The sequence below is a fragment of the Triticum urartu genome, chromosome 7A (genome assembly GCF_056163025.1).
Source record: "Triticum urartu cultivar PI428250 chromosome 7A, HENAU_Tu73, whole genome shotgun sequence".
Classification (NCBI taxonomy): Eukaryota; Viridiplantae; Streptophyta; class Magnoliopsida; order Poales; family Poaceae; genus Triticum; species Triticum urartu.
The window spans coordinates 753,655,514-753,678,886 of record NC_141879.1 but is presented as its reverse complement, the minus strand read 5'-3'; the positions used below and the strand labels follow the sequence as shown (position 1 = coordinate 753,678,886).

At 50.1% G+C, this 23,373-nt stretch overlaps 2 protein-coding genes and 2 pseudogenes across 3 annotated transcripts in view; 2 read left to right on the top strand and 2 right to left on the bottom strand.

Moving 5' to 3' along the window:
* The window catches only part of LOC125521371 (disease resistance protein RGA2-like), a 57,769-nt pseudogene that overhangs the window by 14,969 nt on the left and 19,427 nt on the right, over positions 1 to 23,373 (bottom strand). Inside the window, exon 4 of the transcript XR_015610212.1 lies at positions 20,371 to 20,776. The product of XR_015610212.1 is annotated as a disease resistance protein RGA2-like (transcript). The remainder of the gene's footprint in view (positions 1 to 20,370; positions 20,777 to 23,373) is intronic.
* On the bottom strand, positions 1,485 to 14,964 carry LOC147962879 (uncharacterized). The gene is made up of 5 exons (XM_087535868.1): positions 13,831 to 14,964; positions 12,399 to 12,950; positions 11,638 to 12,303; positions 9,170 to 9,856; positions 1,485 to 3,502 (listed from the first exon to the last, which is right to left on the bottom strand). The coding sequence occupies exons 1-5, from the start codon at positions 14,893 to 14,895 to the stop codon at positions 1,670 to 1,672; spliced, it is 4,803 nt and encodes a 1,600-aa protein (XP_087391994.1). The 5' UTR covers positions 14,896 to 14,964; the 3' UTR covers positions 1,485 to 1,669.
* On the top strand, positions 4,479 to 5,792 carry LOC147962880 (uncharacterized). The gene has a single exon (XM_087537712.1). The coding sequence runs from the start codon at positions 4,479 to 4,481 to the stop codon at positions 5,790 to 5,792; it is 1,314 nt and encodes a 437-aa protein (XP_087393838.1).
* Positions 21,504 to 23,034, top strand: LOC147962878 (uncharacterized; annotated as a pseudogene).

The window sequence follows — 23,373 nt, the reverse complement described above, 5'->3', positions numbered from 1 at the left end:
CGTCCATAACCAAGCCCTTCATGGCAAAGGCAGGAGCTCCGCCAACCCCATGTCTGGCATGGACGCGAGCATCAGCTCGTCCACCTCGTTGCGGGCCTGCACAGACTTCCGTGGCCATGTTCGGCTTGATGCAGTGTAACTTCATTATTGATTTGTTCCTTCGTTCCCTTCCCATGTCTCTGATTCTAAGAATCTCTCATTGTTGTTTCCTCTGTATTGGCTGTCTGTTTGTTGGTTCTTGAGGAGGCTAATTCATATTATAGATAATTTGTAAACCTATAAAAATTGATCAAGATCAGTCTAAGAGAGCAAGATGGGACTATTTAACACAAAAATGCAAGCACACAATTTTCAAAATGGACGGACTGAGCGACAGAAGCAGACAGGAAAGTAACTTATGTAGGAGGCGTCCGAAACCAATAAGGAACGTAATGTAGGATGTGTAACGTCGGATCAGAAGGATAAGAAGAGGAGTCCAAAACTAATAAAACCACCTACGCGGGATGAAACCAAGAATATCATCTTGCTTTATTAGTATCATCTCCCTCTCACCCTCCATGGGTCTCTTTGTGGTAGGGGACCCGAGATGCCATGGAATTGTTGACCTCCACGGGACCCAGCGCCGCCGAAGCTTCCCCGCTGCCGGTCCTCCCACCGTCGAGCTCTGGCCATGCACCTGCAGGACGCCCGGTAGTGAGGCCCTGCACCATCCTTCGTCCATAACCAAGCCCTTCATGGCAAAGGCAGGAGCTCCGCCAACCCCATGTCTGGCATGGACGCGAGCATCAGCTCGTCCACCTCGTTGCGGGCCTGCACAGACTTCCGTGGCCATGTTCGGCTTGATGCAGTGTAACTTCATTATTGATTTGTTCCTTCGTTCGCTTCCCTTGTCTCTGATTCTCAAAATCTGTCATTGTTCTTTTCTCTGTATTGGCGGTCTGTTTGTTGGTTCTTGAGGAGGCTAATTGATATTATACATAATTTGTAAACCTATACAAATTGATCAGAATCAGTCTAATAGAGCAAGATGGGACTATTGAACACAAAAATGCGAGCACACAATTTCCAAAATGGACGGACTGAGGTCGACAGAAGCAGACAGGAAAGAAACTTATGTAGGAGGCGTCCGAAACCAATAAGGAACGTAATGTAGGATGTGTAACGTCGGATCAGAAGGATAAGAAGAGGAGTCCAAAACTAATAAAACCACCTACGCGGGACGAAACCAAGAATATCATCTTGCTTTATTAGTAGGTATAGATATAGATAAAGTCGATGGGACAGCACATGGGGAGATGTACATTTAATTTCTCTCATATGGCATTGCAGAAAAATATTTACATCTAGAGTGCGAAACATATATCACTAGATTCATCATAAGATGTAGTTTCACATTATATATTTTTGCTATTGTAGATGATATAAATTTTTTTCTTTATAAACTTGGTCAAAGTTTGCAAAGTTTGACTTCTTGAAAAAAAAACTATAGGCACTACATTATGTAACGGAGGGGGTATATACAAGACACATACATGTAGTCCAACATACATAGTTGTGGGAAAATAAAAGAAATGTCGCGTCAAAAAAACAAACAAATAAAAGAAATGCTGGCAGCGCGCGTACACGTGCCTGGAAGTCTCTCTCAATACGAGCGTGCCGTGCATGTTTCCTAGAGCTCCTTCAAGAGAGGCTCGTTTGGATGCTCTGAAATTTGGCGCTGCAAGTCTTGCTTGAGTTGGTCACTGTAGGAACCGTCAAGGCACACCTCCTTGAGTTTCTCTAGTCTCCGTAGCCCAGAAATCCGCAAAGATGACCCACTAGAGCAACGAACCATAAGCACCTCAATAGACTCCACAAAGTATATTCCGAACTGTACATGTAAACTGGAGGTGCAATCAATCTCGAGGACCTGAAATCTGAAGCTCTCATTAAGGGCAGAGGGACGTATACCCTCTTCTGGCCGCTTACCAACACGGAGAAGGCAATCTTCTACAGGCTTGACACAAAGACGACGTACGATGCTTCGATGTGGCAAATATTCAAGTTTGTCATTGTCCTGTTGGGTTAATATGGTCAGCTCAAGATTACCCTTTTTGAGATTCTCAAACTGCAGGATCCAGGCTGGCAATACGCGTACATTCCCCCCGTACAGTTTAAGGCTCTTGAGGGTCTTGGGTGACTCGCAGATGTGATCCAAATTAGCTACGAAACCTTGATTATCATTTTCCAGTTGCAGCGACAAGGACTCGAGATGAGGAAGGTGACCCGAGATGGCACAACACAAGTCCTCCCAGTTGTCACCATTGATGCCGCACACCCCCAGCTTGCGCAACTGGGTAAGCTTCTTAAGATCCTTGAGGAAGGCCTTCCCACCTGCAGCAGCACTGACATTGACAACACCAAGAGTATGCAAGGCCACGGTGTTCACAATTCCTGCAGGAACCGCAACACCGCCATTATCAAGGCGACATCGTCGTCTGTGCAACTTGGACAACCAGGATACCAAACTACGTGGCCTCAATGCTGTTTTGCCATCAGATGTGCCGGCACGAATGTATTGCATCTTCTGTAGCTTGACGACAGCCTGTGGCAGTGTGACTATGGAGGTTTCTCTGACATCTAGAGTCTGTAGCTGCCTCAGACTACCCAATGAATCTGGCAGACGACTGATCTTTTTCAATCCTCGAAGGGAGAGGAACTTGAGGCGGGTCAGTACTTCCACGATATGCTTTAGCCCATCATTTGTCACACCTTCTCCTTCTCCTTCTCCTGACGTGTTCTCCAGATCTAACACCCGAACCAGGCTCATCTTCTCAGAGACCATGAATGATTTCCACTCACCAAACACTGTCAGAGACCGTAGTCGGGAGAAGTCAATGCCCCCAAATACAGTCTCATCTCGGTCCCAGCTATTTCTTATGGTGAGGTGTTGTCCTGCATGTTGAGTGTTGAGGCTGCAATGCCCCTCCAATGCAGTAACATGGTTATCTTCCATTGGACGCGACGTGATGTACTCATGGAAGAAACCATTGACTTGGCACAGACCCTTGCTTCCTTGATGCTGGATTATGCTCAAATCCACGAGCTCAGAGAATAACCTTTCCCCATTCTCCTCCATGGTACTCCCGGATGTGTCCCTGGAGAAACCTTCAGCAATCCACCGCCTCACCAAACGCCTTCGCCTGATGAAAAATTGTTGGTCTACAGGGAACGCTGGCAGATAGAAGATGCACGGCTTGAGTGAATCTGGGCAAGCGTCAAAGTACCGGCGCATCCAAAACAATAGGCCACTTAAACTATAGAACTTGGGGTTGGTCTCCAACTTGACCATAAAGTCATCATTTATATTCTTCAACTCATACAACAACTTATACTGAAGCTGGCTTGACTTTAAGTATTCACCAAGAATGGTTATAACCTTGGGAATTCCACCACACTTGGCCATGATAAGTGTTGAAAGCTTCTTCTCCTCCTCTGAATTTATCAATTCCTTGGCAATCACCTAAACAAATCCAAAGTAGGTTAACTTCTAAAAACATAAATTGTACTGCATCCGCATGCATTGCTAGAAAACGACAAAATATTTTTCGTCCTTCAACTTATTTGAAGGTATAGAAATGATCCCTAAGTTCTCAAACCGGATAAGTTCAGTGTTTGGGTGGTTGTGACTGGGTCTGTGTACACAGAATGCAGCCGTGGCGCCCTATGACTCGCTCGGCGTGGCCGGTGGCTACCCAGACGGCGTCTCTGCATTGAGAATCCGGCCTCCAGCCATCCCGCCGGCCCGCACCTTCGTGCATGTCCGCCGCGCTACCCTCGAGTTGATGGGTCCCGTAACTACGCCGCCCAGCTTATCACGTGCAAGAAGCTCGTCGCCGTCCCACACCCAGCACATCACGCACACCACATGAATAGAGCAACAGCGGCAACCCAGCACGAGTGGCATCATGGAGGCGCGCACGGGCTCAAGCAAGAAGCAGATCCGCCGCGGCTGGAGCGGAGCCGGGAGTGCGTGCCGCCTTCTGAGCCGGGCTTGGTCGTCCGCAAGCTTAGGAGCATCGGCATCGTCTTCTCCAGCGGAAGGCGCCGACACACGAACCGTTTAGAGGTTGAAGGTGCTCCTTGCAGGTGGGTCTTAGGGCATCTCTAGCCTCGCCCCCAACAGGGCCTCCCCAGGCGATTTTGCCGCGCCGGCGCCAAAAAAAGGCCCTAGTCGCGCTCTCAGAAGACCGTTTTTCGCCGGCTCGGGTCAAAACTAGTGCCGGCGGACCCAGGCCGAACCCGGCGCCCTGGGGGCGCTTGGGGAGCCGGCGCAAGCGAAAAAGGCGCGTGGCCCCACCCTGGAAGCGACCCGAGGGCATTTTCCCGCCGTTTGTTGACGCTTTTCCCTCGCATCTCTCCCATTCGCTCGCCTTCCTCCCGCCATTCTTCCCCTTTCTCCCGCCAAACCCCCTCCCACTCGCCTTCCAGTCGCCGCCATGCCGCCGAAGAAGTACACCATGCCGCGCGCGGCGGCAAACGCGACTGGCGCCGTGGTCCAGCCGAAGCAGAGGAAGCCGAGGGCGCCGCCATCGAAGCCGCCGGGCATGTCGAACGCCGAGTGGAGGGTGGAAGTCCAGCGGCGCGAAGCAGTCACCGCCGACAGGCGGAACAGAGCCATCGCCAAGAAGGCCCGCGACAACACGGCACGCTTGGCAGCGTCTTCCTCATCGGTTGACCAGGCGGGGATGAATCCACCCGTCGTCAGCCACGCCCAGTACGCGTCCTGGGGACAGCAAGGCGCCGGATCTCCATGGGGTTCATCATCGCCCGGCTACGCCGACGGCGACGCGCACGGTGGGTTCAACCCGAACGTGACCTTCCCTCATGGCCACCCCGCTACGCGCACACCCTCGCCCGCCTTCGTCGGCGTGCAGTACCCTCCATACAACTACTCGCCGCCCGCCTCCTACGCGTCCACGCCGACGCCCCATCTCTACCGTGGACCTCTGCCCTTCTCGCACCTCGGCGATGCCGACGACACGGGGGCCGACATGGACGACATCATCGCGACAGGATCGACCGCGGCCGCCGCCTCTCCCGGGTTCGCCACCCAGGACGAGGTAGTGGATCTCAGCGGCGACATGGAGGCCGAGCTCGGCTACGTCTACGGCGAGGACGCGCAGGAACCCGAGGAGGAGGAGGAGGAGGAGGATGAGCCGGCTCCTGTTCCGGCGAAGGGGCGCCAGAAGAAGAAGAAGCGGGCGGCCAGGTCAGGTGAACCGCGCATCAAGTGGACGTCCAAGGAGGAGGAATGCCTCGCCGAAGCATGGAAAGTCGTCTGCCTCGACCCGACCACCGGCGCGAACCAGAGCTTGGGGACGTACTGGGACCGCATCAAGGCCGAGTTCGACGAACGGAAGCTCGTCGACCCCTACTTCAAAGGCGTCTACATGCAGCGCGGCTCCAAGGCGATGGCGAACCATTGGGGCCGTGTCCAGTTGGCGTGCAACAAATGGCATGGAATCGTCGAGGAGATCGCGGCTCGCCCGGAGAGCGGCGCCAGCGTCGAGGATCAGCTGCTACGTATGTTCGCCATGTATCGGGGCGACAACCAAGACGCCGACTTCAAGCACCTCCACGTCTACAAGCGCATTGACAAGTGCGAGAAGTGGGCGGAAGTCTGGCGTGCCCTCGACAAGGCCAAGGAGACATACAAGCCGGACGCGCCGACTCCGGGTGCGTCAGAGGGGCGGCCGGACGGCCACAAGTTGGCGAAGAAGGGGAAAAACGCCGACGCGGCAACCGCGTGAGTGTAGGAGTCCATCGAGCATTGCCTCGCCGACGGGAAGGCCGGGCCGTCCTGCGCGAAGAGAAGACCGAGGCGCGGTGGTCGTCGCTGATGAAGAACAACGCCATCAAACTCGACCTGCTCCGGACGAACGTCGCCGCGAAGAAGAGGAACACTGACATGGCTTTTCTGATGAGCGGGGCGGACATGCTCCAGAGCAACGACGAGAAGCTCAAGGCGTGGTACCTGGTGCAGCGCGGCCTCATCCTGAACGAGGTGCCGACGGCAACGCCGACGACGCCGACGACGCCCACGACGCCCACGACCACCCGGACGCCAAGCCCAAACGACGCCTCTACGTCGCCGCCCAGCAGTGCCGAAGCCGCGCCGACACAGCCCAGCACCGAAGCAGCTCCGGCACCACCGAGCCCGCGCACGCCGACTCCGCCAACGCCTGGAGCCGACCCCGCCAAGTGAATCATTGCGCACGCGAACTCTGTTTTTTGTAACGCCAGACTATGTCCGATCGCCGGATTTGCGGCGTCTTTGTGAGCGGGAATGACCAAGTTTCAAATTCCTGCATCCTGGAGCCGGCGCGTGGGGACGTGACTGGGCGCTAGGTCGCCCCCAGGGACCGAACTAGCGCCGGCACGCCCCCAGGCCGCTCTATTTAGACGTCCTGGGGGGGCGAACGGCTGGAGATGCCCTACATGCAACTGGAGAGATAAGCATGAATCGAATTGAAAATACTACGTACGTGGATGTGGTGGGGCCCGCACTTGTCAGTTTGAGTTGAAAACCACTCACATCATGAGGAAACCATCCGAAGCGGCTCAAGGCCACTAAACTTATCCAGTTTTAAAAATTAAGGGACTGAGTTTTGTTGGTTTCGGAACTTGGGGAGCATTTCAACACTTTCAAAAGAGTTGACGCTCGAAATTACTTTTCCCCCAAATTAAATGGGCACTGGTTGTAATTTTTGTTAACTCTTGGTGTTCTCTTACTGCCATGATTAATTAACAATTGATCAGAAACATATGGATGGCATCATGCTGACACGCATCTAAACCCGACCCTAGCTAAGAGCATCTACAGCCGCGGACAGCAAAATCCGGGCCCTCAAACGCCCGCGGTCGCGCTCGGCTACCTCATATTTAAAACCTTAAATCCATACAAACAAAACATGCAAACAAGGAAATCCTATGTAGATCAACCTATACTACCCTAATTCTTGTCGGAGATGTCCACTATCTCCGTGCCCGGCTCCTGGTACATGGGAGGCAGCCGCAACTCCGGCTCCTTAGGCTGCTCCGCCTCATCCTCCGCCTCCGCCTCCGCGTCAAAGTTTGGCGAAAAGCGCGTCGGTCACCGCCCGTCCTGCCGGATGAACTGCTGGTTGACCTCGACATAGGTCTCATCCTGGATGGACTCCAGGATGGCCTACTGCTCCACCATCTCCGCCACTTGGGCGGCCGCGAACTCCGCCTCCGCGTCCTCCATGCCGAAGCCCGGAGCCGGCACCAACTCGTCCTTCGGCTCCTCCGCCTCATCCTCCTTCGGATCCGCCACCTCCATCGAAACCGGTTGCTGCTCCTCCTCATCCTCCAGCTCCGGTGAGTCCGGAGGCAGGCTGGCTGCAATGCGGGCAGCGCGCCTCACCCGGATCTCCTCCTCAATCTGGAACCGGCGCTCCGGCGTGAGCATAGTATATGTCGTCCTCTTTTGCCAGGCCATGGCAAAGCCGGACGGCGTGGGAAGAGCGACGGAGCGAGAGAGAGAGAGATGGATGGGCTTGGGCTGGCGGCAAGGAGAGGAAGGAGGTGGATGTGGCGAGGGTTGGGGATGCCGTCCGGCTTAAATAGCTAGACTTTGGCCATGGGCGGCGAGCCGGAGCGGCGTCATGCGGCGTTCACCCCCCCCCCCCCCTCCCCGGGGAAACACCCATCGTACTGTTGAGTTTTCGGGCGATTCCGTGTGGGACCCCATCGTCTGTCCAACGTGGCGGACGCGCCCGGGCCTCCCCTATCCGCCCCATAATTGGGCTGGATATGAGGGGTGCCGGTCAGCCCAGGCGTTTGAGGCCCTATTTGAGGCGGCCGTCTGGGTCGGTTATTTTTGACCGGTCACTGACCGGCCGTCCGCCCGGGCGTATGAGGTGGGGGGGGGGGGGGGGGGGTTAGGGTGCCCAGATGTAGATGCTCTAAGGGGTGTTATTTCCGTACTATCCTAAAAATAATTGGACTTGTTGGTGGTGGTCCCTTTAATCAGGACAAGCCACTGGATGCAACACACAGTTTTGTCTTTATCTGTATATGTTCATGCATAATTTTTTTATTATCCTTATTAAATAAAAAACCCGTATTTAGTTGCTGTAAAAACCACATGGAATGTCTCCGATATTTAAGTGGGCTTTTGATTTCAATTACTCCCTTTGTCACGGTTCAGAAGGCATAGTTAAATTTGCGTGCGTTTCCACAATAGACAAGGTTTAGGGCGCATTGCATTTATTTCTAGTAGCTAATTAGTACTCCGATATACTATTCATATATGCATGCGTACTGTGAATGCTATTTTTTAGCCCACCTCACGACCAATAGATAACCACCTAGGTCACAGAGAATTTCTAAGCACGCCTTCTAAACCATGACGGAGGGAGTAGTTTTTCTTTCAGGTGCTCAATTTAGTGTTACCGATCTTCTTAGGTCACAGATTCTTGCTATAAACGTAAGTAATCGACGAACTTCACACGAAATGACCTGATAACAAATCAGATAGAAAATCCCAAACTACCCCTGGCCCCTTCGTTATGTTGCAGTCCATGCGTTTCCTCTGGTTTGATTAAGGACCCTGATAAGTGGCACACATGTGGCACGAAGCAATTCCGCCCTGACGTTTTTTGATGGCAATTTTACTAACCCGAGGATGGCAACTTTAGTTGTGAAGCATGGCAACTTTCGGTTCGGATGGCAAGTTTCAATTTTTTTTTGGGGGTATTTTTTTCGAATGGCAATTTTAGTTATTAAAACATGAGGGCGATGTTACATCGTGCCACACGTGTGGTACTTATCATTTGGGTTGATTAAATCCAATCCCTCCCTATCATCGGCATGTTCATCTAGCTCAATCACTATGTTGCTTGCTTCTCTGCCATATTCACAACCCCCCCCCCCCCCCCCCCCCACACAACACACACACATAAACAGAAAATCATGATACCATCATTGTTTCGTGTGATGTTTGGCAAAAATATCATAAATAAGTGTATACCAATTGTAAATTTTATTCAAACAATCCTAAAAACACCTCAGGTGCATATTATATACACTATATGTACCCAAAAAGAAAGTAGCTACACGAGATTAAGTATAGTATGCCAATGCATGGTTGAGAGTGACACACCTTTTTTAAGAGACTAAGGGCCGCATCAGCTTCAAGACATTTGACATTGACCACTCTATCTTCCATATTATCTACACAGTGTTGAGCGACGCTTGCTTCATTTGTAATGACAATAATACAAGATTTAGTAGTTTCTGGTAAGAAGGCTGCTTTGATATGGTCCCAATCATCTTTGGATTGTAAGCCATCAATAACAATGAGGCATTTCTCTTCACACATAATCCTACGACAGACTTGAATTGGGTCTTGGCCTTCCATAATACCAACCGCTGTATTTTCCTTGACTTGAGGATTATCTGACTGGAAATCCAGAAGCATGCGACTGGACAAGTCCACCAAATTTAACGGATGTGGCACATACACCCAGCTGTACATTGTATATCCCTTTTGGTAAAAACCCCATCTACGTTCCCCATTCTCGGCCTTCAATTGGTGTGTTAAACCAAGCATTATATGACTGTACACATTTCTGACGACAGCTGATTTCCCAACACCAGCAATCCCCCACACGGAGATTACACAAGAACTATCAGGATCCAAATGGCCCAACACAATGCAGTGTGAAAGGGCATTGGCGGCTATACTCTGACGCCCAAGAAGTTTAAATGTAGGAACTGTCCAGCCACGTGCCTCTTCCCTTCTATTGGAGAATAAGCGAGAAGCCTCCTTGCGTCCATATCTACATCCCTGTAAATCAAAGACGGAATTCTTAGAGCTGCTTTAGATCACAGAATTGGAGCAATTACGGGAATATAGGCCATACAAATTTTGTGAAGGCAATACAAATTAATACGGGATAGGCCATCCAATATCTATGTTCGCGTGCGTGTGTCTCCGGCAAGAATCAATCAGCTTGATAGTGAGTTTGTAACTAGCTAGCTTCCTGCAACCGGTGGCGCGTGGAGGACCGGTGATAGTACGTCTTAGACGATTTTGATTGACAACCCTCTCGCGTCGCTCCCCCAACGAGCGACCGAGGGGGCAACCCTAGCCGCCGGCGCCTTAGGTCCCCCTCCCCCTGCCCCTCTTCTCCCCTCGCCGCCGCCGGTCCACGCCGCCGGGTAAAGCCCGGTAGGTGCTGGCGGTAGCGGGGCCCCATCTCCTCCTCGCACGAGGGCTCGGCGCTGGCTGGCGTTCTCGGCCGGCGGAGTCGCCTTCATCCGGTGCCCCGGATGAACGCGACAGCGCGCGTGCAGGTCCGGCGGCGGTGCTGCGGTGCCTCATCCTGCGCGAGGAGGGCCGGACGCGGCGGTGCTGCGGGATCACCCGGAGGCGACAGGGGCGACTCCGGTGTTGGATCCGCAATCAGCGGGTAGGGCGGCCTCCCATGCCTATGCGGCGGCGGCCAGATCCATGGCCGGCATGGTGCTCTTCCCCTCGGTGGAGTGTATGCCTAGAGATGGGTGACGGAAGCCACAGATCTGGCGTCCTGTCCAGATCCGCCCCGGCGTGGCAACCGGTGGCGCGTGGAGGACCGGTGAGGGGCGGCTGGAGGCTCCCTGCCGGCGTGCCGACGACGGCTTTGGTCTTCACGGCAAAGCTCCGTTCGGTTTCAGTCAGCTGCGAGATCAGGGGGGCGTGATTTCCGGTGAAAATCGTGCCAACTACGGTCATGGCTGACGATGGCGGCGTCTATGACGCCGTTCCCTTCTTGAGGCATCATTGTTGTTGTAGGTCATGGCGCCTCACTCGTGATGCTCCGGGGGAAACCCTAAATCTAGGTCTACCGGATCGGACGATGATGGCACCTTCGATGTCGTTGTCCCTCCTGGAGGCATCATTTTGGATCACGTGTTGGCTGGAGGGGACAAGAGGAGGAGCGGTGTTACATCTACCGCAAGGCTGACGGCGGATCCCGGCGGCATGGAGCCGGGGAGGTTCGGCGACGGGCGCTTATTGGAGATGGACTCGCGCAGGAGAAGGAAGTTGTCTGGCTGATGGCGTTGATGGCAGAGAGGCCTGGCAAGGTAGGTGCATCATTTCCGCTCCGAGGATGGACCGAGGGAAGATGGAGGTGACGACCCTTGCAGTGTGCGGTGCTCACTGGGAGTGTGCCAGACCGGTGTGGGACTTAATCCAGATAGTGGCTTGGAAGGGACACCCGGCTTTAGATGTTAGGCTTTGGTGCAATGTCTGTGTGGTATTAGGCCCGGACATTCGGCACGCCTTCATCAAGAGGATAGGAGTAGCAACAGTGTTGCCAAGATGATGGCTTTAGGCTTATTGATGTATCACCTTGTATTGTCTTTGTGGATAATTAATAATATGGCAACATAATTAATAATATGGCAACATGCATCGTCGATGCAGAGGCCGGGGTGCATTTTTTTTTTTAAAAAAAAGCTTTCTGTGGTGCGGTGCATCGAGACTTGGTCGCGCGATTGCATCGGCAGGAGCGGTTCGGTACATGCAACAAGTAAGTTAGTAGTAGCTATAGTAAGCTTATATATTAGAGTAATCAAACACACCTTTAAGATGGGAGAAAGGGTCGGGTTAGGTTCAAAATCTTCGACCTTGATCACTTGATCTGCACAATATTTGGCGACGGCTTCTTCATTCGTAATGACAATGACACGCCCATTATTAATGTTAGGCTCGGATAACAAGGCATTTTTTATCAAATCCCAGTCATGTGTGGAGCGTAGATCATCAATAACAACGAGGCATTTCTCTTCATGCAGCATCTCGCGACACCATTGAATTGGGTCTTGGCCTTCCATCATACTAATTGCAGCAGACTCCTTAGCTCGAAGATCATACGAGTGAAAGTCCAGAAGTAAGAGCTGAAAGAACACCGTCAAATTGAATGGATGAGGCACATCGACCCAGCTGTACATACTACTATTTTTTCTATTATCAGTTTGTGATTCCTCTTCATAATCCAGTTCCCAGTTCATCTCATAAAAACGCATAAAGAGATAGTACGCGCTTCTGACTGCAGTAGATTTCCCAGCACCAGCAGTCCCCCACAAGGAGATCACACCAGCTGGTTGCCTCAGGCGGAGCAATACTTCATCCCGCCTCACATCATTACGAATTTCATTCCAGTTACGTGCTTCTTCCTTTCTGGTGGACAAAACGTGACCCCTGCGAGAAGTTCTGTTGCCTCCAGTTCCATAGAGTTGATGACAACACTACAAGTAAACGTACATAACAGTTAAACCGAGAAGAACATGAGTTTTGAGGATGATGGGCTTGCTTAATTATGAGTAAACGTGCATCAACTCACCTTTATCAAGGGACGAAGCACTGGGTCTGCTTCCAGATCTTTCTTCATGCTGAGAGCCGCATGTTCCTCATCCACACAGTGTGTGGCGACACTCTCTTCATTTGCAATGATAACCATACAACCCCTGATAGGCTCAGATAACAAGGCAGCTTTGATACGGTCCCAGTCATGTGTAGACCGCAGACCGTTAATAACAACGAGGCAATCTTCTTCGCGCAGAAACCTACAACACTCTCGAGTTAGGTCTGGGTCTCTCATCTTACCAACCTCTGCAATCGCTTCTACTTGGAGGTCTTCTGAGCGAAAATGGATAAGTAAGCGCCGAGCCAAGACCTCCAAATCAAATTCCTCCGAATCAATTTTATAGGGTACGTCGACCCAGCTATGCCGTCCAAATTCCACTCCTTCAAATTGTTTCGACTTATACATTATGCTAGCATACACTTCATAGATGACGGTTGATTTGGGATCATCAATCCCCCACACGGAAACAACACCACGGCATCGTATTTGCCAAATAAATTCACCCTTACCACTGCAACACCTAAGAGCCTGCAAATAAGAAACATAACTGTTAAACTAGCTAGGGGGCAATGATTAATCCTCATCAATCCAACTTAGGTTCCATTTTCTTTGTTCATTTAACGGTTAAGAGTAAATGTCCCATAGGTTAAGTTAACCATGCAGAAGATTTTTTACCCACTTCAACCTAGATTAAATTATATACCTCACCGCAATTAACCTTCCGGTGTTCTGTTTTGCTATTATTCAAAGCCTAGGTAGGTTCGACAAGGAAATAACCATCAAGACCTAGTGTTACTATCCAGCTCATTATTCAAAGCCGGTTTCGTCGTTTTTCTTATCTCACACCTACTGCATGCCCTACAGAAATGCCCTAGATAATAGATATATACACAACTACTAGACAATCAGTTCAATAATAATTCACCTATATAGACCACCTTTCTTTTAGAGATATACTATTTAATGTAAAGAAATCAAGGGTGGAAATTCTTATTTCCGTTCTGAAGTACACCACCTTAAAAAATTATAGCAAACTCCACACATACATAGACAAATAGAAATCGATATTTTTGAAGGTAACGGTAATAGTACATATTAGACCATAAAGATATTTAGATCAATTGTTCGCCTGTATGTGGATGCTAATGTACAAAGTGTGATATAATATGCGATCATTTCTGACATAACCTTTGAATTGCATCGAATTTAACTTAAAGAACAGACTATGGGTATTTGTAATAATGAATGCACTAGACCATATATTACTATCTACTTGTAAAAGGCATGCCTATTAAAGTTACATCAATATTTAAATAACAAACTATAGATATTTGTTATGTAATAATCAGTGCATATATGTTACTATGTAATGATTTACATGGACGTAATTATGTGGTTTGTGGTTTACCTTGTTGGAAAAGGCAAGAAGAGATTGATGATTGGTGAATTGTGTCAAGTCTGACACTTGGTAAGGCTTCCCAGCGCAGAAAAGTGCAGTCTGTAACTGCTTTGTCGACAGGACGATCCTGCTGCCGTTCTTACTATCTGGTAGGTACAATTTGATGACACCCCACTCTGCCATAGTGGTTACTCCTTCAAGGATGACAAGATACCGGTGCCCACCCATGAGTTGCTGCATGAGATAATCTTCCATGTCCACCGATGTTTTCATCCTTGGGCATAAGTCATTTGCTTTGTTTGAGGCTGCGCGTACCTGTGTGAGCAAACTCTTGCGGAACTCATCAAGGTTGAAAGGGGTCATGAGCTTTACCCAGGCGCGACTTTCGAATTCTTGGCAGATGCCCGAGTCATTGTACGCCTTGTTGAAAATGGGCGTCATTCCGAGATCAGCATCAGCTCCTGCATTTCCCCATACCGAGATCACCTGAAGGTCATTGCCTTCACTATTGATCAACTTCTCGAGGTCGCCCATGCCACGCCACTTCCCCGTGGCCTCCCACACCTCACATAGAGCGTCGAATGCTGATTTGTTGGTGATGGCCGTGGTCGGCTGCTCCACCACCATGATGGCCTTGGAGTCTGAGCCAGAGTCACCGATGAGGTTGTAGCGATTGTTCCTCTGGCTGAGATCCTCGACCCTGGCCCTGAGTTGCCTAATCTGGGCAGCCGCATCGTCCAGGTGCCGTGGCGGTCCCACGCAGGATGGCACCATGCGCCACCACCATGCCGACTTGTTGTCCAGATGGACAACAAACTCGACGCAGTCCTCGACGCTGAAGGCCAGGTCACGGAGCTGCCTCACCCAGGTCCGCACCACTTGATTCTTGTTGGCGCGCTCCTTGTTGCTGGCGGCGTTGAGGAAGGACTGCATCATCTCAAACTCGGCGGTGATGAACACCAGGTCGTTCTGCACCTTCTCCTTGAGTTTTTTCTCCTCCTCTATCACCGACTTCACCCTACTCAAGGTCCCCTCCACCGCCGTCTTGGTCAGCCCAAGCGCGAACTCCGCCATTGTTTGTTTGTTCTCCTGGAAGCGCTCTCTCTCTCTCTCTCTCTCTCTCTCTACCGTAGGTTACGTTGTTTGTTGTGTGGTTGGAGGTAACAACTCAACATTCGAGATGGGTATATGAAGCAGAGAACTAGCTAGCACCTACAAGGAAAAGCATACCACCCCGGAGAAGGAAGAAAGCATATATTCGTTGAGTACACCGAATTGAGTGCTTTGACAAAGGTGAATATATGCTTGGATAGATCTCAGAGGTAATGAATGCTTTCCTGGAGAGTATTGTTCATCATCTCACCACTCTTCCTTGGAGCTAAGAGTCGACTTCCTTCTTTCTCAAAAAAAAAATCAGACTTCCTAAACCCGGGTTCAGGTGTACCCCTTATTTGGGTCGTCCATATTTGTGTTGAGATCTATGCTAGCTAATTAACTTTATTGTTAAGAATTTTCTATTTTTTTCCTCCCAAACAGAATAAAATAGACTTTAAACTTCCTAGGTCAAAATAACTTTTGAACTACGTGCATACAAAATTGGATTTTTTTTCGCGTACCGGTAACTACTAAAAATAATATGGCTTCATAAGGGAATCTCATTTTATATAATTATGCTGCGCCAAAAAATCTGAATTTCTTTTACACACTACAGTTCAAAAGTTTAGTGGACCTAGAAAGTACGGACTCCATATGTTATTTCTTTCAGGAGAAATTTTATGCACAGATCTTAACACAAGAAATGGATGGCCGCGGGGTTGTGACTTGTGAGCCTGGGTTCAGCCACACAGTTTGCCTTCATTGGATGCTAAAACTCCTCTACATGATTCCGTTCCCAAGGAGGCAAAGGTGAATATATGCTTTGATCGATCTCAGGGCAGAGGCAATGCAGACTTTCGTGAAGAATCAAAATCTTTCATCATCTCGTCACGCTTTCTTGGATGCCAAAACTACTCTACATGATACGCTTCCATCTTTTGTTGTTCTCTCCTAGACAGCATAGGCCACAACTAAAGATGCTTTCGTGGTTCATCACCGATTGGATGCTCTGGTGCAGAAACTAGTCTTCCTCCATCACGGAATAATGATGTGGCTGGCCCACAAACTAAAGAGAGGGTGGTGCTTTACTTGGTGGAACTTTTAATGCTCTCCCGGTCTCCATTTCGCTGGACGTTGTTCGCAACACATCACGTGTACCCTCGACCCTGGGGTGATGCACCACAGCTCACGTCGAAGAAGATCTGGTCGGAAGCATGATACGCAGGACAGCCGACGGATGCTTTTGCAGACCCGAAACCATACACGCCCGGTGTCGTGGAATTGTCACGGCAGATGTCCTCGTGAAAGGACTTAGTCGTAGGGCCATTGCAACTAGAAAGCTTAAAGGGGTTAATCGGGACAAGGGACACGAGAGAGTTTTTTTATACTAGTTCGGCCCCTTACGATGAAGGTGAAAGCCTACGTCTAGTTGGGTTTGGTATTGTTAGGGTTTCGATGACCAGGGAGCGAGATACGCTATGCCCGGCTCTCCATTGGTTGTTTCTTGCCCTAAGCCGCCAGCGGGTCGTCCCCTTATATACACGGGTGGACGCCCTGCGACTTACAGAGTCCCGACCGGCTCATAAACAGTGCCCGGCTTGGTGACTAGTTAATTCTACCTTATGATACAAGTCATACCATTACGGTGGTTTATCACTACGGGCCTTAAGTCGCCTGTGGGCCTTAGACCCTTTACTGAACCGCCATCTTCATGCTTGATCTTGGGCTTCATATGATGAATCACCTTTGCATAACCCGGCCCCTCCTGGGCGGCTTATACAAATAGTTATATCCCCAACATTAGGCCCCAGATTGATTTGAGCCGGTTCATGTCAATTTTAAAATACCTTAAAGAAAAGCCTTCTGTCTTCTGCTTGTGTAAAGGTTATAACCCGTCGTGACGTCATCTTCTGGATCCGTGATAACCCGCCGTGACGTCATCATCCATTAGATTTATATTTAATTCCGTCATATCTTTAACGGATCTTTATCTTTATTGACCATTTCGAAAATCGAGGCGTCGGGGTCGTTGGATAATGATGCCTTGCCTCCTCGTTTCTTGCGCCTTCCCAATCAACCTTTCCTTATAAATAGGCACGACCTAAGTCTTTTTCATTCTCCCCCTTTAGTCATCTTCTTCCTCTCACTGTTTCTCTGTCACTCGAGCTCTGCCGCCGCCGCCGAGCTCCTCGTCTTCACCAACTCAGGCCGCTGCATCACCCTGAATCCGACCAGAGATCAACGGCAAACCTCGGCAACTAGTCTGCATCCGTAAGTTCCTTTCCTCCCCTGCCTTAGATCTGCATTACAGCTTCTCGAGTTCATCAGTGTTCGTCGCTTCCCGTTGCGAACCCTTGATAGATTTCACCTCCGACGCCTTTTTCTGATCTTCAAATAGTGTAGAACTGCTGCGGTGACTGTTTCGCACCCATCTCGAATGCAAATAGATCCCATTTCCTTTGTTCAGAAGCTTCTTTCGAGCGTATGAACTTCTCTGCACTAGTTTTAGGTCTAGAAATTTTCTTTTCAGGACGACCATTTGATCCAAAATAATAACTGTAACTTGTGAAACATGTTTGTTCCACACTTAGCCAAAAAACTGCCTCTGTTAAATCTGTTTAACCACGGTAGCCCATGCAGACGGTTTAAGAAGACAACACTGATCGTCAGCCTTGCTTGCTCCTGACGGTTTAAAATAACTCAATTGCTCCTGATATTCATAGCGGCTTAACTGACCAGATGTAATCAGCCATATGCCATTAGACCCCTTCGTAAGCCGCCCTCTTGAATAGAATGTAAAATGTTCTCCTCCGGGTTAGATTGAACCGGAAATTTCTATATTGTTACAGGCTTCCATCTGCATAATGGCACCCAAGGCTCCCAAAGCGCCTGTAACTTGCAACTGGGTCAGATCAATTGTCACCGAAAGCACCTTGGCTGACTTCGTGAAAACTGGTTATCTGCCCAAGAAAAAGTCATGTCTTATCGTGCTCCTAACCCGACAGAGGAAAAACCTCAACCCAAGGAGGGGGAAGTGATCGTGTTTACTGATCATATGAGCCGGGGCTTTTCTCCGCCCAGCTCAAAATTCTTCAAGGATGTTTTGCACTTTTTTGACCTCAGACCACAAGACATCGGGCCCAACTCTGTGTCAAACATTTGCAACTTCCAAGTCTTTTGCGAGGTGTACCTTGGAGAAGAACCCAACTTGTTGCTCTTCAGGGAACTATTCTACTTAAACCGCCAAAATGAACGTGCCAATGGGCCCAGCCTGGAACTTGGTGGCATCTCGATTCAACGGCGGAGGGAAATACAAAATACAAAATATATATGAAAAAAAGCAAAATACAAAATACAGACATATATATGAAAAAAAATCTGAAAAGAAGCAATATACACAATACATATACTGACATATATACATAATATACACAAAGAAGCAATATACACAAGCATATATAATATATATAAAAACAGGGGAGGGGCGCCGGCCGGACCAACGGAGGGGCAGGGCGACGGCGACGGGCGGGCCGGGGCGACGGCGACGGGTGGGGCGGGGCGACGGCGACGGGCGGGGCAGGGGCGACGGCGACGGGTGGGGCAGGGCGACGGCGACGGGCGGGCCGGGGCGTGCGACACGCGTCGGGGCAGGGCGGCGAGCGGCGACGGCGTCGGGCGAGGGCACGCGCGACGGCGAGCGGGCGGCGACGGCGACCTCGGGTGGGTAGGGGAGGCGACGATGACGTCGGGGCAGCCGGCGTCGAGGAGCAGCGCAGCAGCCTGGCGGTGTTGGAGAGAAGAATGGCGGGTGGGGGGAAATTTCCTAAGTGTTTGGTTATATAGGAAAGGCTTTGGTCCCGGTTCGTGGCACAAACCGGGACCAATGCCCCCCTTTAGTCCCTCTTGGTGCCACCAACCGGGACCAAATGCCTTTTTTCAGTAGCCAAAGGGCAGGAAGCGGCGGCCTTTGGTCCCGGTTGGTGGCACCAACCAGGAGGCCTTTGGTCCCGGTTGGTGGCACCAACCGGGACTAAAGGGGGGCATTGGTCCCGGTTTGTGCCACGAACCGGGACCAATGCCCCCTGTAGTCCCGGTTGGTGGCACCAACCGGGACCAAAGGCCTTGTGCTGCCCCACGCCAAAACTTTAGTCCCACCTCGCTAGCTGAGAGAGATCGAGAGTGGTTTATAAGCGCTGCTGCGCCTTCCCTCTCGAGCTCCTCTCAAATGCAGGCTTTCGGACCTAACCCTGCGCTGTGTGCCTGTGAGCCTACTGGGCCTCCTGCGGGCCTGAATCTTGGCCCATGGTAGGGTTTCTAGTCGTATTCAGGCCGTGGGGGCCCAGTAGCTGGCACTTTTTTTTCTTTGTTGCTTTATTTATTTTATTTTGTTTCTACTTACAACAAAATACTTATTGTTGCTATTTTTTTCCAGTTTTTTTGTTTTGTTTTCTGCATTATTTATTTTCTTTTGTTTTTTCCTTTATTTTTTTAATTCTTTTTGCTTTTAGTTTTGAAAAAATTATAAACTTTCTGTTAGTGCCATTAGTTTTCAAATTTGAAAACACTTTTTTTGTTTTTGTTTTTTTTGTTGCTTTATTTATTTTATTTTATTTCTACTTACAACAAAATACTTATTATTGCTATTTTTATTGTTTTTCAGTTTTTTTGTTTTGTTTTCTGCATTATTTATTTTCTTTTGTTTTTACTTTATTTTTTAATTCTTTTTGCTTTTAGGTCAGCAAAATTATAAACTTTCTGTTAGTGTATAGAATTTCTGTTAGTGCCATTAGTTTTCAAATTTGAATAGTTAAAATGAACATAGATGCACCTATAGAGAAAATTCGACCAAAATTCATAGTTTTCAAAAGAACTCTGAAAAAGTTGGCATAGCATGTGCATGTATAAAACGGACAATGGTATCATACTCATCTGTTACAAAGTTGGCATGATATCATCATAATAGTTGCGGGAGAAAGTCTTCACTTTTTCTTCGCTTGTGTCATTTACTTATTGCGCCGTAACCATGGATAATCTTCATCGTTTATCAGGATGCTTGGGTCAGCCTTGATTTTGAAGGGAGGAATTTCATGAAACTTTTCATAATCTTCGGACATGTCTGTCTTGCCCTCCACTCCCAGGATGTCCCTTTTTCCTGAAAGAACTATCTCGCGCTTTGGCTCATCGTATGATGTATTCGCTTCCTTATCTTTTCTTTTTCTCGGTCTGGTAGACATGTCCTTCACATAGATAACATGTCCCACATTATTGGCTAGGACGAACAGTTCGTCAGTGTACCCAAGATTTTTCAGATCCACTGTTGTCATTCCGTACTGTGGGTCTACCTGTACCCCGCCTCCTGACAGATTGACCCATTTGCACTGAAACAAAGGGATCAACAACGACCTACAGTAAAATATTCTTCTCACGGCCACGGTCTTGTGACCCAAACGTGATATGAGCTGTATGTACAACACCGCAGCAGTTTGGCAGGCCATGGATCTTGTCAAACTTGCGTTTGATCTTCTCCATTTTAGCAGAGCCTGGCCAGTCCGAGTGGTGCGTTGCTCGCTGATACATAGCCTCAACAAACACCTGAGTTACAAGAGAGACAGTTGACTCATTCACACCAAGAGAGGATCCCACACTCTCAGATCACTCACCAGAGTTCAGCATTCTGAGAGCGATGGCCACTTGTCTTGTAAAGACAGCACTCTCCCATCGATAAAGGTGTGATCTTTTGCCATCATATCTTCCAAAAATGGGATCTTCACGAAGCCGCAGACGTAACTGAAGGTACTTCTTTTCATTTTGTACACAGACTCAAATCCTTGTGCGCCCACCATAGGAGATGAAAAGGTTTCTGCATGGAAAGTAAAACACAGAACATGTTATATACAATCTCTAATTAGCAAGTTAAGAGCAAACATATATCACTCTCAGTGGCGGACCCAGGATTTGGCATGACCAGGGCTGAATTGTAGTAGCGAAAAAACTACAACGAATTATAACCCCCCACCCCAAATAACACCACCACAAATGCTGATGAAATTAAGATGACATGGGCCTGTATGAAAATGCACTCAACCCCACTATCCATTTCATCTTATATTTCCATGTACTCAAATTGGAGAAAATCAATTAATCCCGTGATCAGAGCATCAAGTATACTAAGTTTTCCTGTGCCAATGCAAAGTTGCAAACTGATGCGCTTGCATACTAGTGATTGGCTGATCGATCAAATTCTTGGTGAGGGATACAGCTAATACTACTCATGCGCTTGCATACTAGTAGCTAGTATCTGACTTGGTGTACTACAGCTAATACTACTCAGTTCTTAGTTGGAGTACTCTATGTTAGCATGACAGTATGTATGTATGTATTTCTGGTGTACACCATGTACTGTTGTACCTGAGTCCATGTACCGTTGTAACTGAGTCCTAGTCTTCAGGATCTGAACCACCACTCCACGCACCAGGCCTGCGTGCCTATGCATGCGGGAGGGCATGGGAACCGGCCTATATGTATCTGTAATCTCTGAGAGGAATGCATAGTGTGTGTGATCATCTTCTATCTTGGTATCAGTCGCCATGGCCTTCGAAGATATCTTCGGCGAGCTCCCCACTCCCGCTGCACCCAACTCCTCTCAGTCCTCCCTCCCGGCCGCCTCTACGGCCGCCTCTCCACCCCTCTCTTCCCTCTCTCCGGCTGCAACATCTGCTCTCGCTACTACGCTCGCCACCTCCTTCGCCACCCCTGTCGATCCCCTTCTCCAGAACTTCCACAACGATCACATCTCGAACCACATCAAGCTCAAAGTCGACCCCGCCGACAATAACTACATCAAGTGGTGCACCTTCTTCACTTGCGTCCTCACCCAGTACCGCCTTCAGGATCACATCACCCATCCACCACCTCCCAACCCCGACGTGGCGTGGTTAGCCGTCGACCAACGCCTCGTTCTCTGGATCCTCTTCACCTTGGCGGACTCCCTCCTTGAGTTGATCATGGGCGGCGTTGTCGACGCCTTCACCGCCTGGCAGCGCATCCGCGACTACTTCCTCGCCAACCAGGGGGCCCAATACCTCCACCTCGTGCGCCAGTACAGGAACCTCAAGCAGGGCGACCTCACCGTCACCGACTACGCCCGACGCCTCAAATCCCTTGCCGACGGTCTCGCCGACACCGGCCATAAGGTATCCGTTGATGATCTTACCATGCAGTTCCTCCATGGACTCGACGGCCGCTTCGACACGATCCGCACCATCCTCCCTTCGAGGTCGCGCGCTCCCGTGTGGATCTTGTGGAGTACAACATCAACCTCCATGCTGCCGAAGCCAGCGCCGCCGCCCTCACCGTCTCCGGCGGCTCTTCCTCCGTCAACGACCGCGGCGACCACGGTGATCGCGGTGATCGCCCCCCTCCTGGACGCGGCAACGGGGGGCCCATGGTGCTGGTGACCGTGGACGTGGCCGCGGTGGTGGACGTGGCCGTGGCCGCTCGGACTCTTCTGGACGCGGCTCTGCGCCGCAGCTCCCGTCCCCATGGACGGGCTACTTCGCCCCGTTCGGCATGGCTCTACCCCAACCTCGCCCCGGCTGGATCCCGCCCAACGCGGCGGGCGTTCTCGGGCCGCGCCCCGGTGTCCACTCCCAGGCGTACCCATTGATGCTCTCAGGCTCCTCCTCGCAGCGGCCGGCACCTCCCGCGCCCTACTCCTCCGGCTCTCCATCATGGGATCACGCCGCGCTCTTCAACCACGCCTACAGCCAGCACGGGCTCCCAGCCAACAACGCCGACTGGATCCTCGACTTTGGCGCGGCCACACATGTCACTAGCAACCCTGGTAACCTCTCCTCGTTTTGCTGTTTACCAAAGCATTTTTCCTCGAGCATCATTGTAGGCAATTGCCATCGACTTCCCATTGTTGGCACCGGCACCACCTCCCTCCCCCCCACCAATCTCTCTTTACGTGATGTTGTTGTTGCACCCAGCATTGTCAAAGATCTCATCTCTGTTCGTAAACTTTCCCGTGATAACAATGTTGAAGTTGCGTTTAATCCTCTTGGTTTCTCTGTGAAGACCACTTCCCAGTCGGACTCCTCTCATGACGTCCAGTAGCCCGGGCCCGCTCTACCCCTTCTACGGCACCAACTCCTCCGGCGTCGATGCTTGTGTCACCTCCGTCGGCGACTTGTGGCACCACAGGCTCGGCCACCCTAGCAAAGCAACTTTAGCTTCTTTAGCTCATCGTTTCCTTCCCGATCGTAATAAAAATATTAGCGCCACTTGTAGCTCTTGTCAGCTCGGGAGGCAGCCCCCTTTACCCTTTTCTTCATCAAATAATTGTACCACCGCACCGTTTCAATTAATCCACTGTGATCTTTGGACTTCACCGGTTGTGAGTTTCTAGGGCTACTCTTACTACCTTATTATTCTCGACGATTACTCCCACTACTC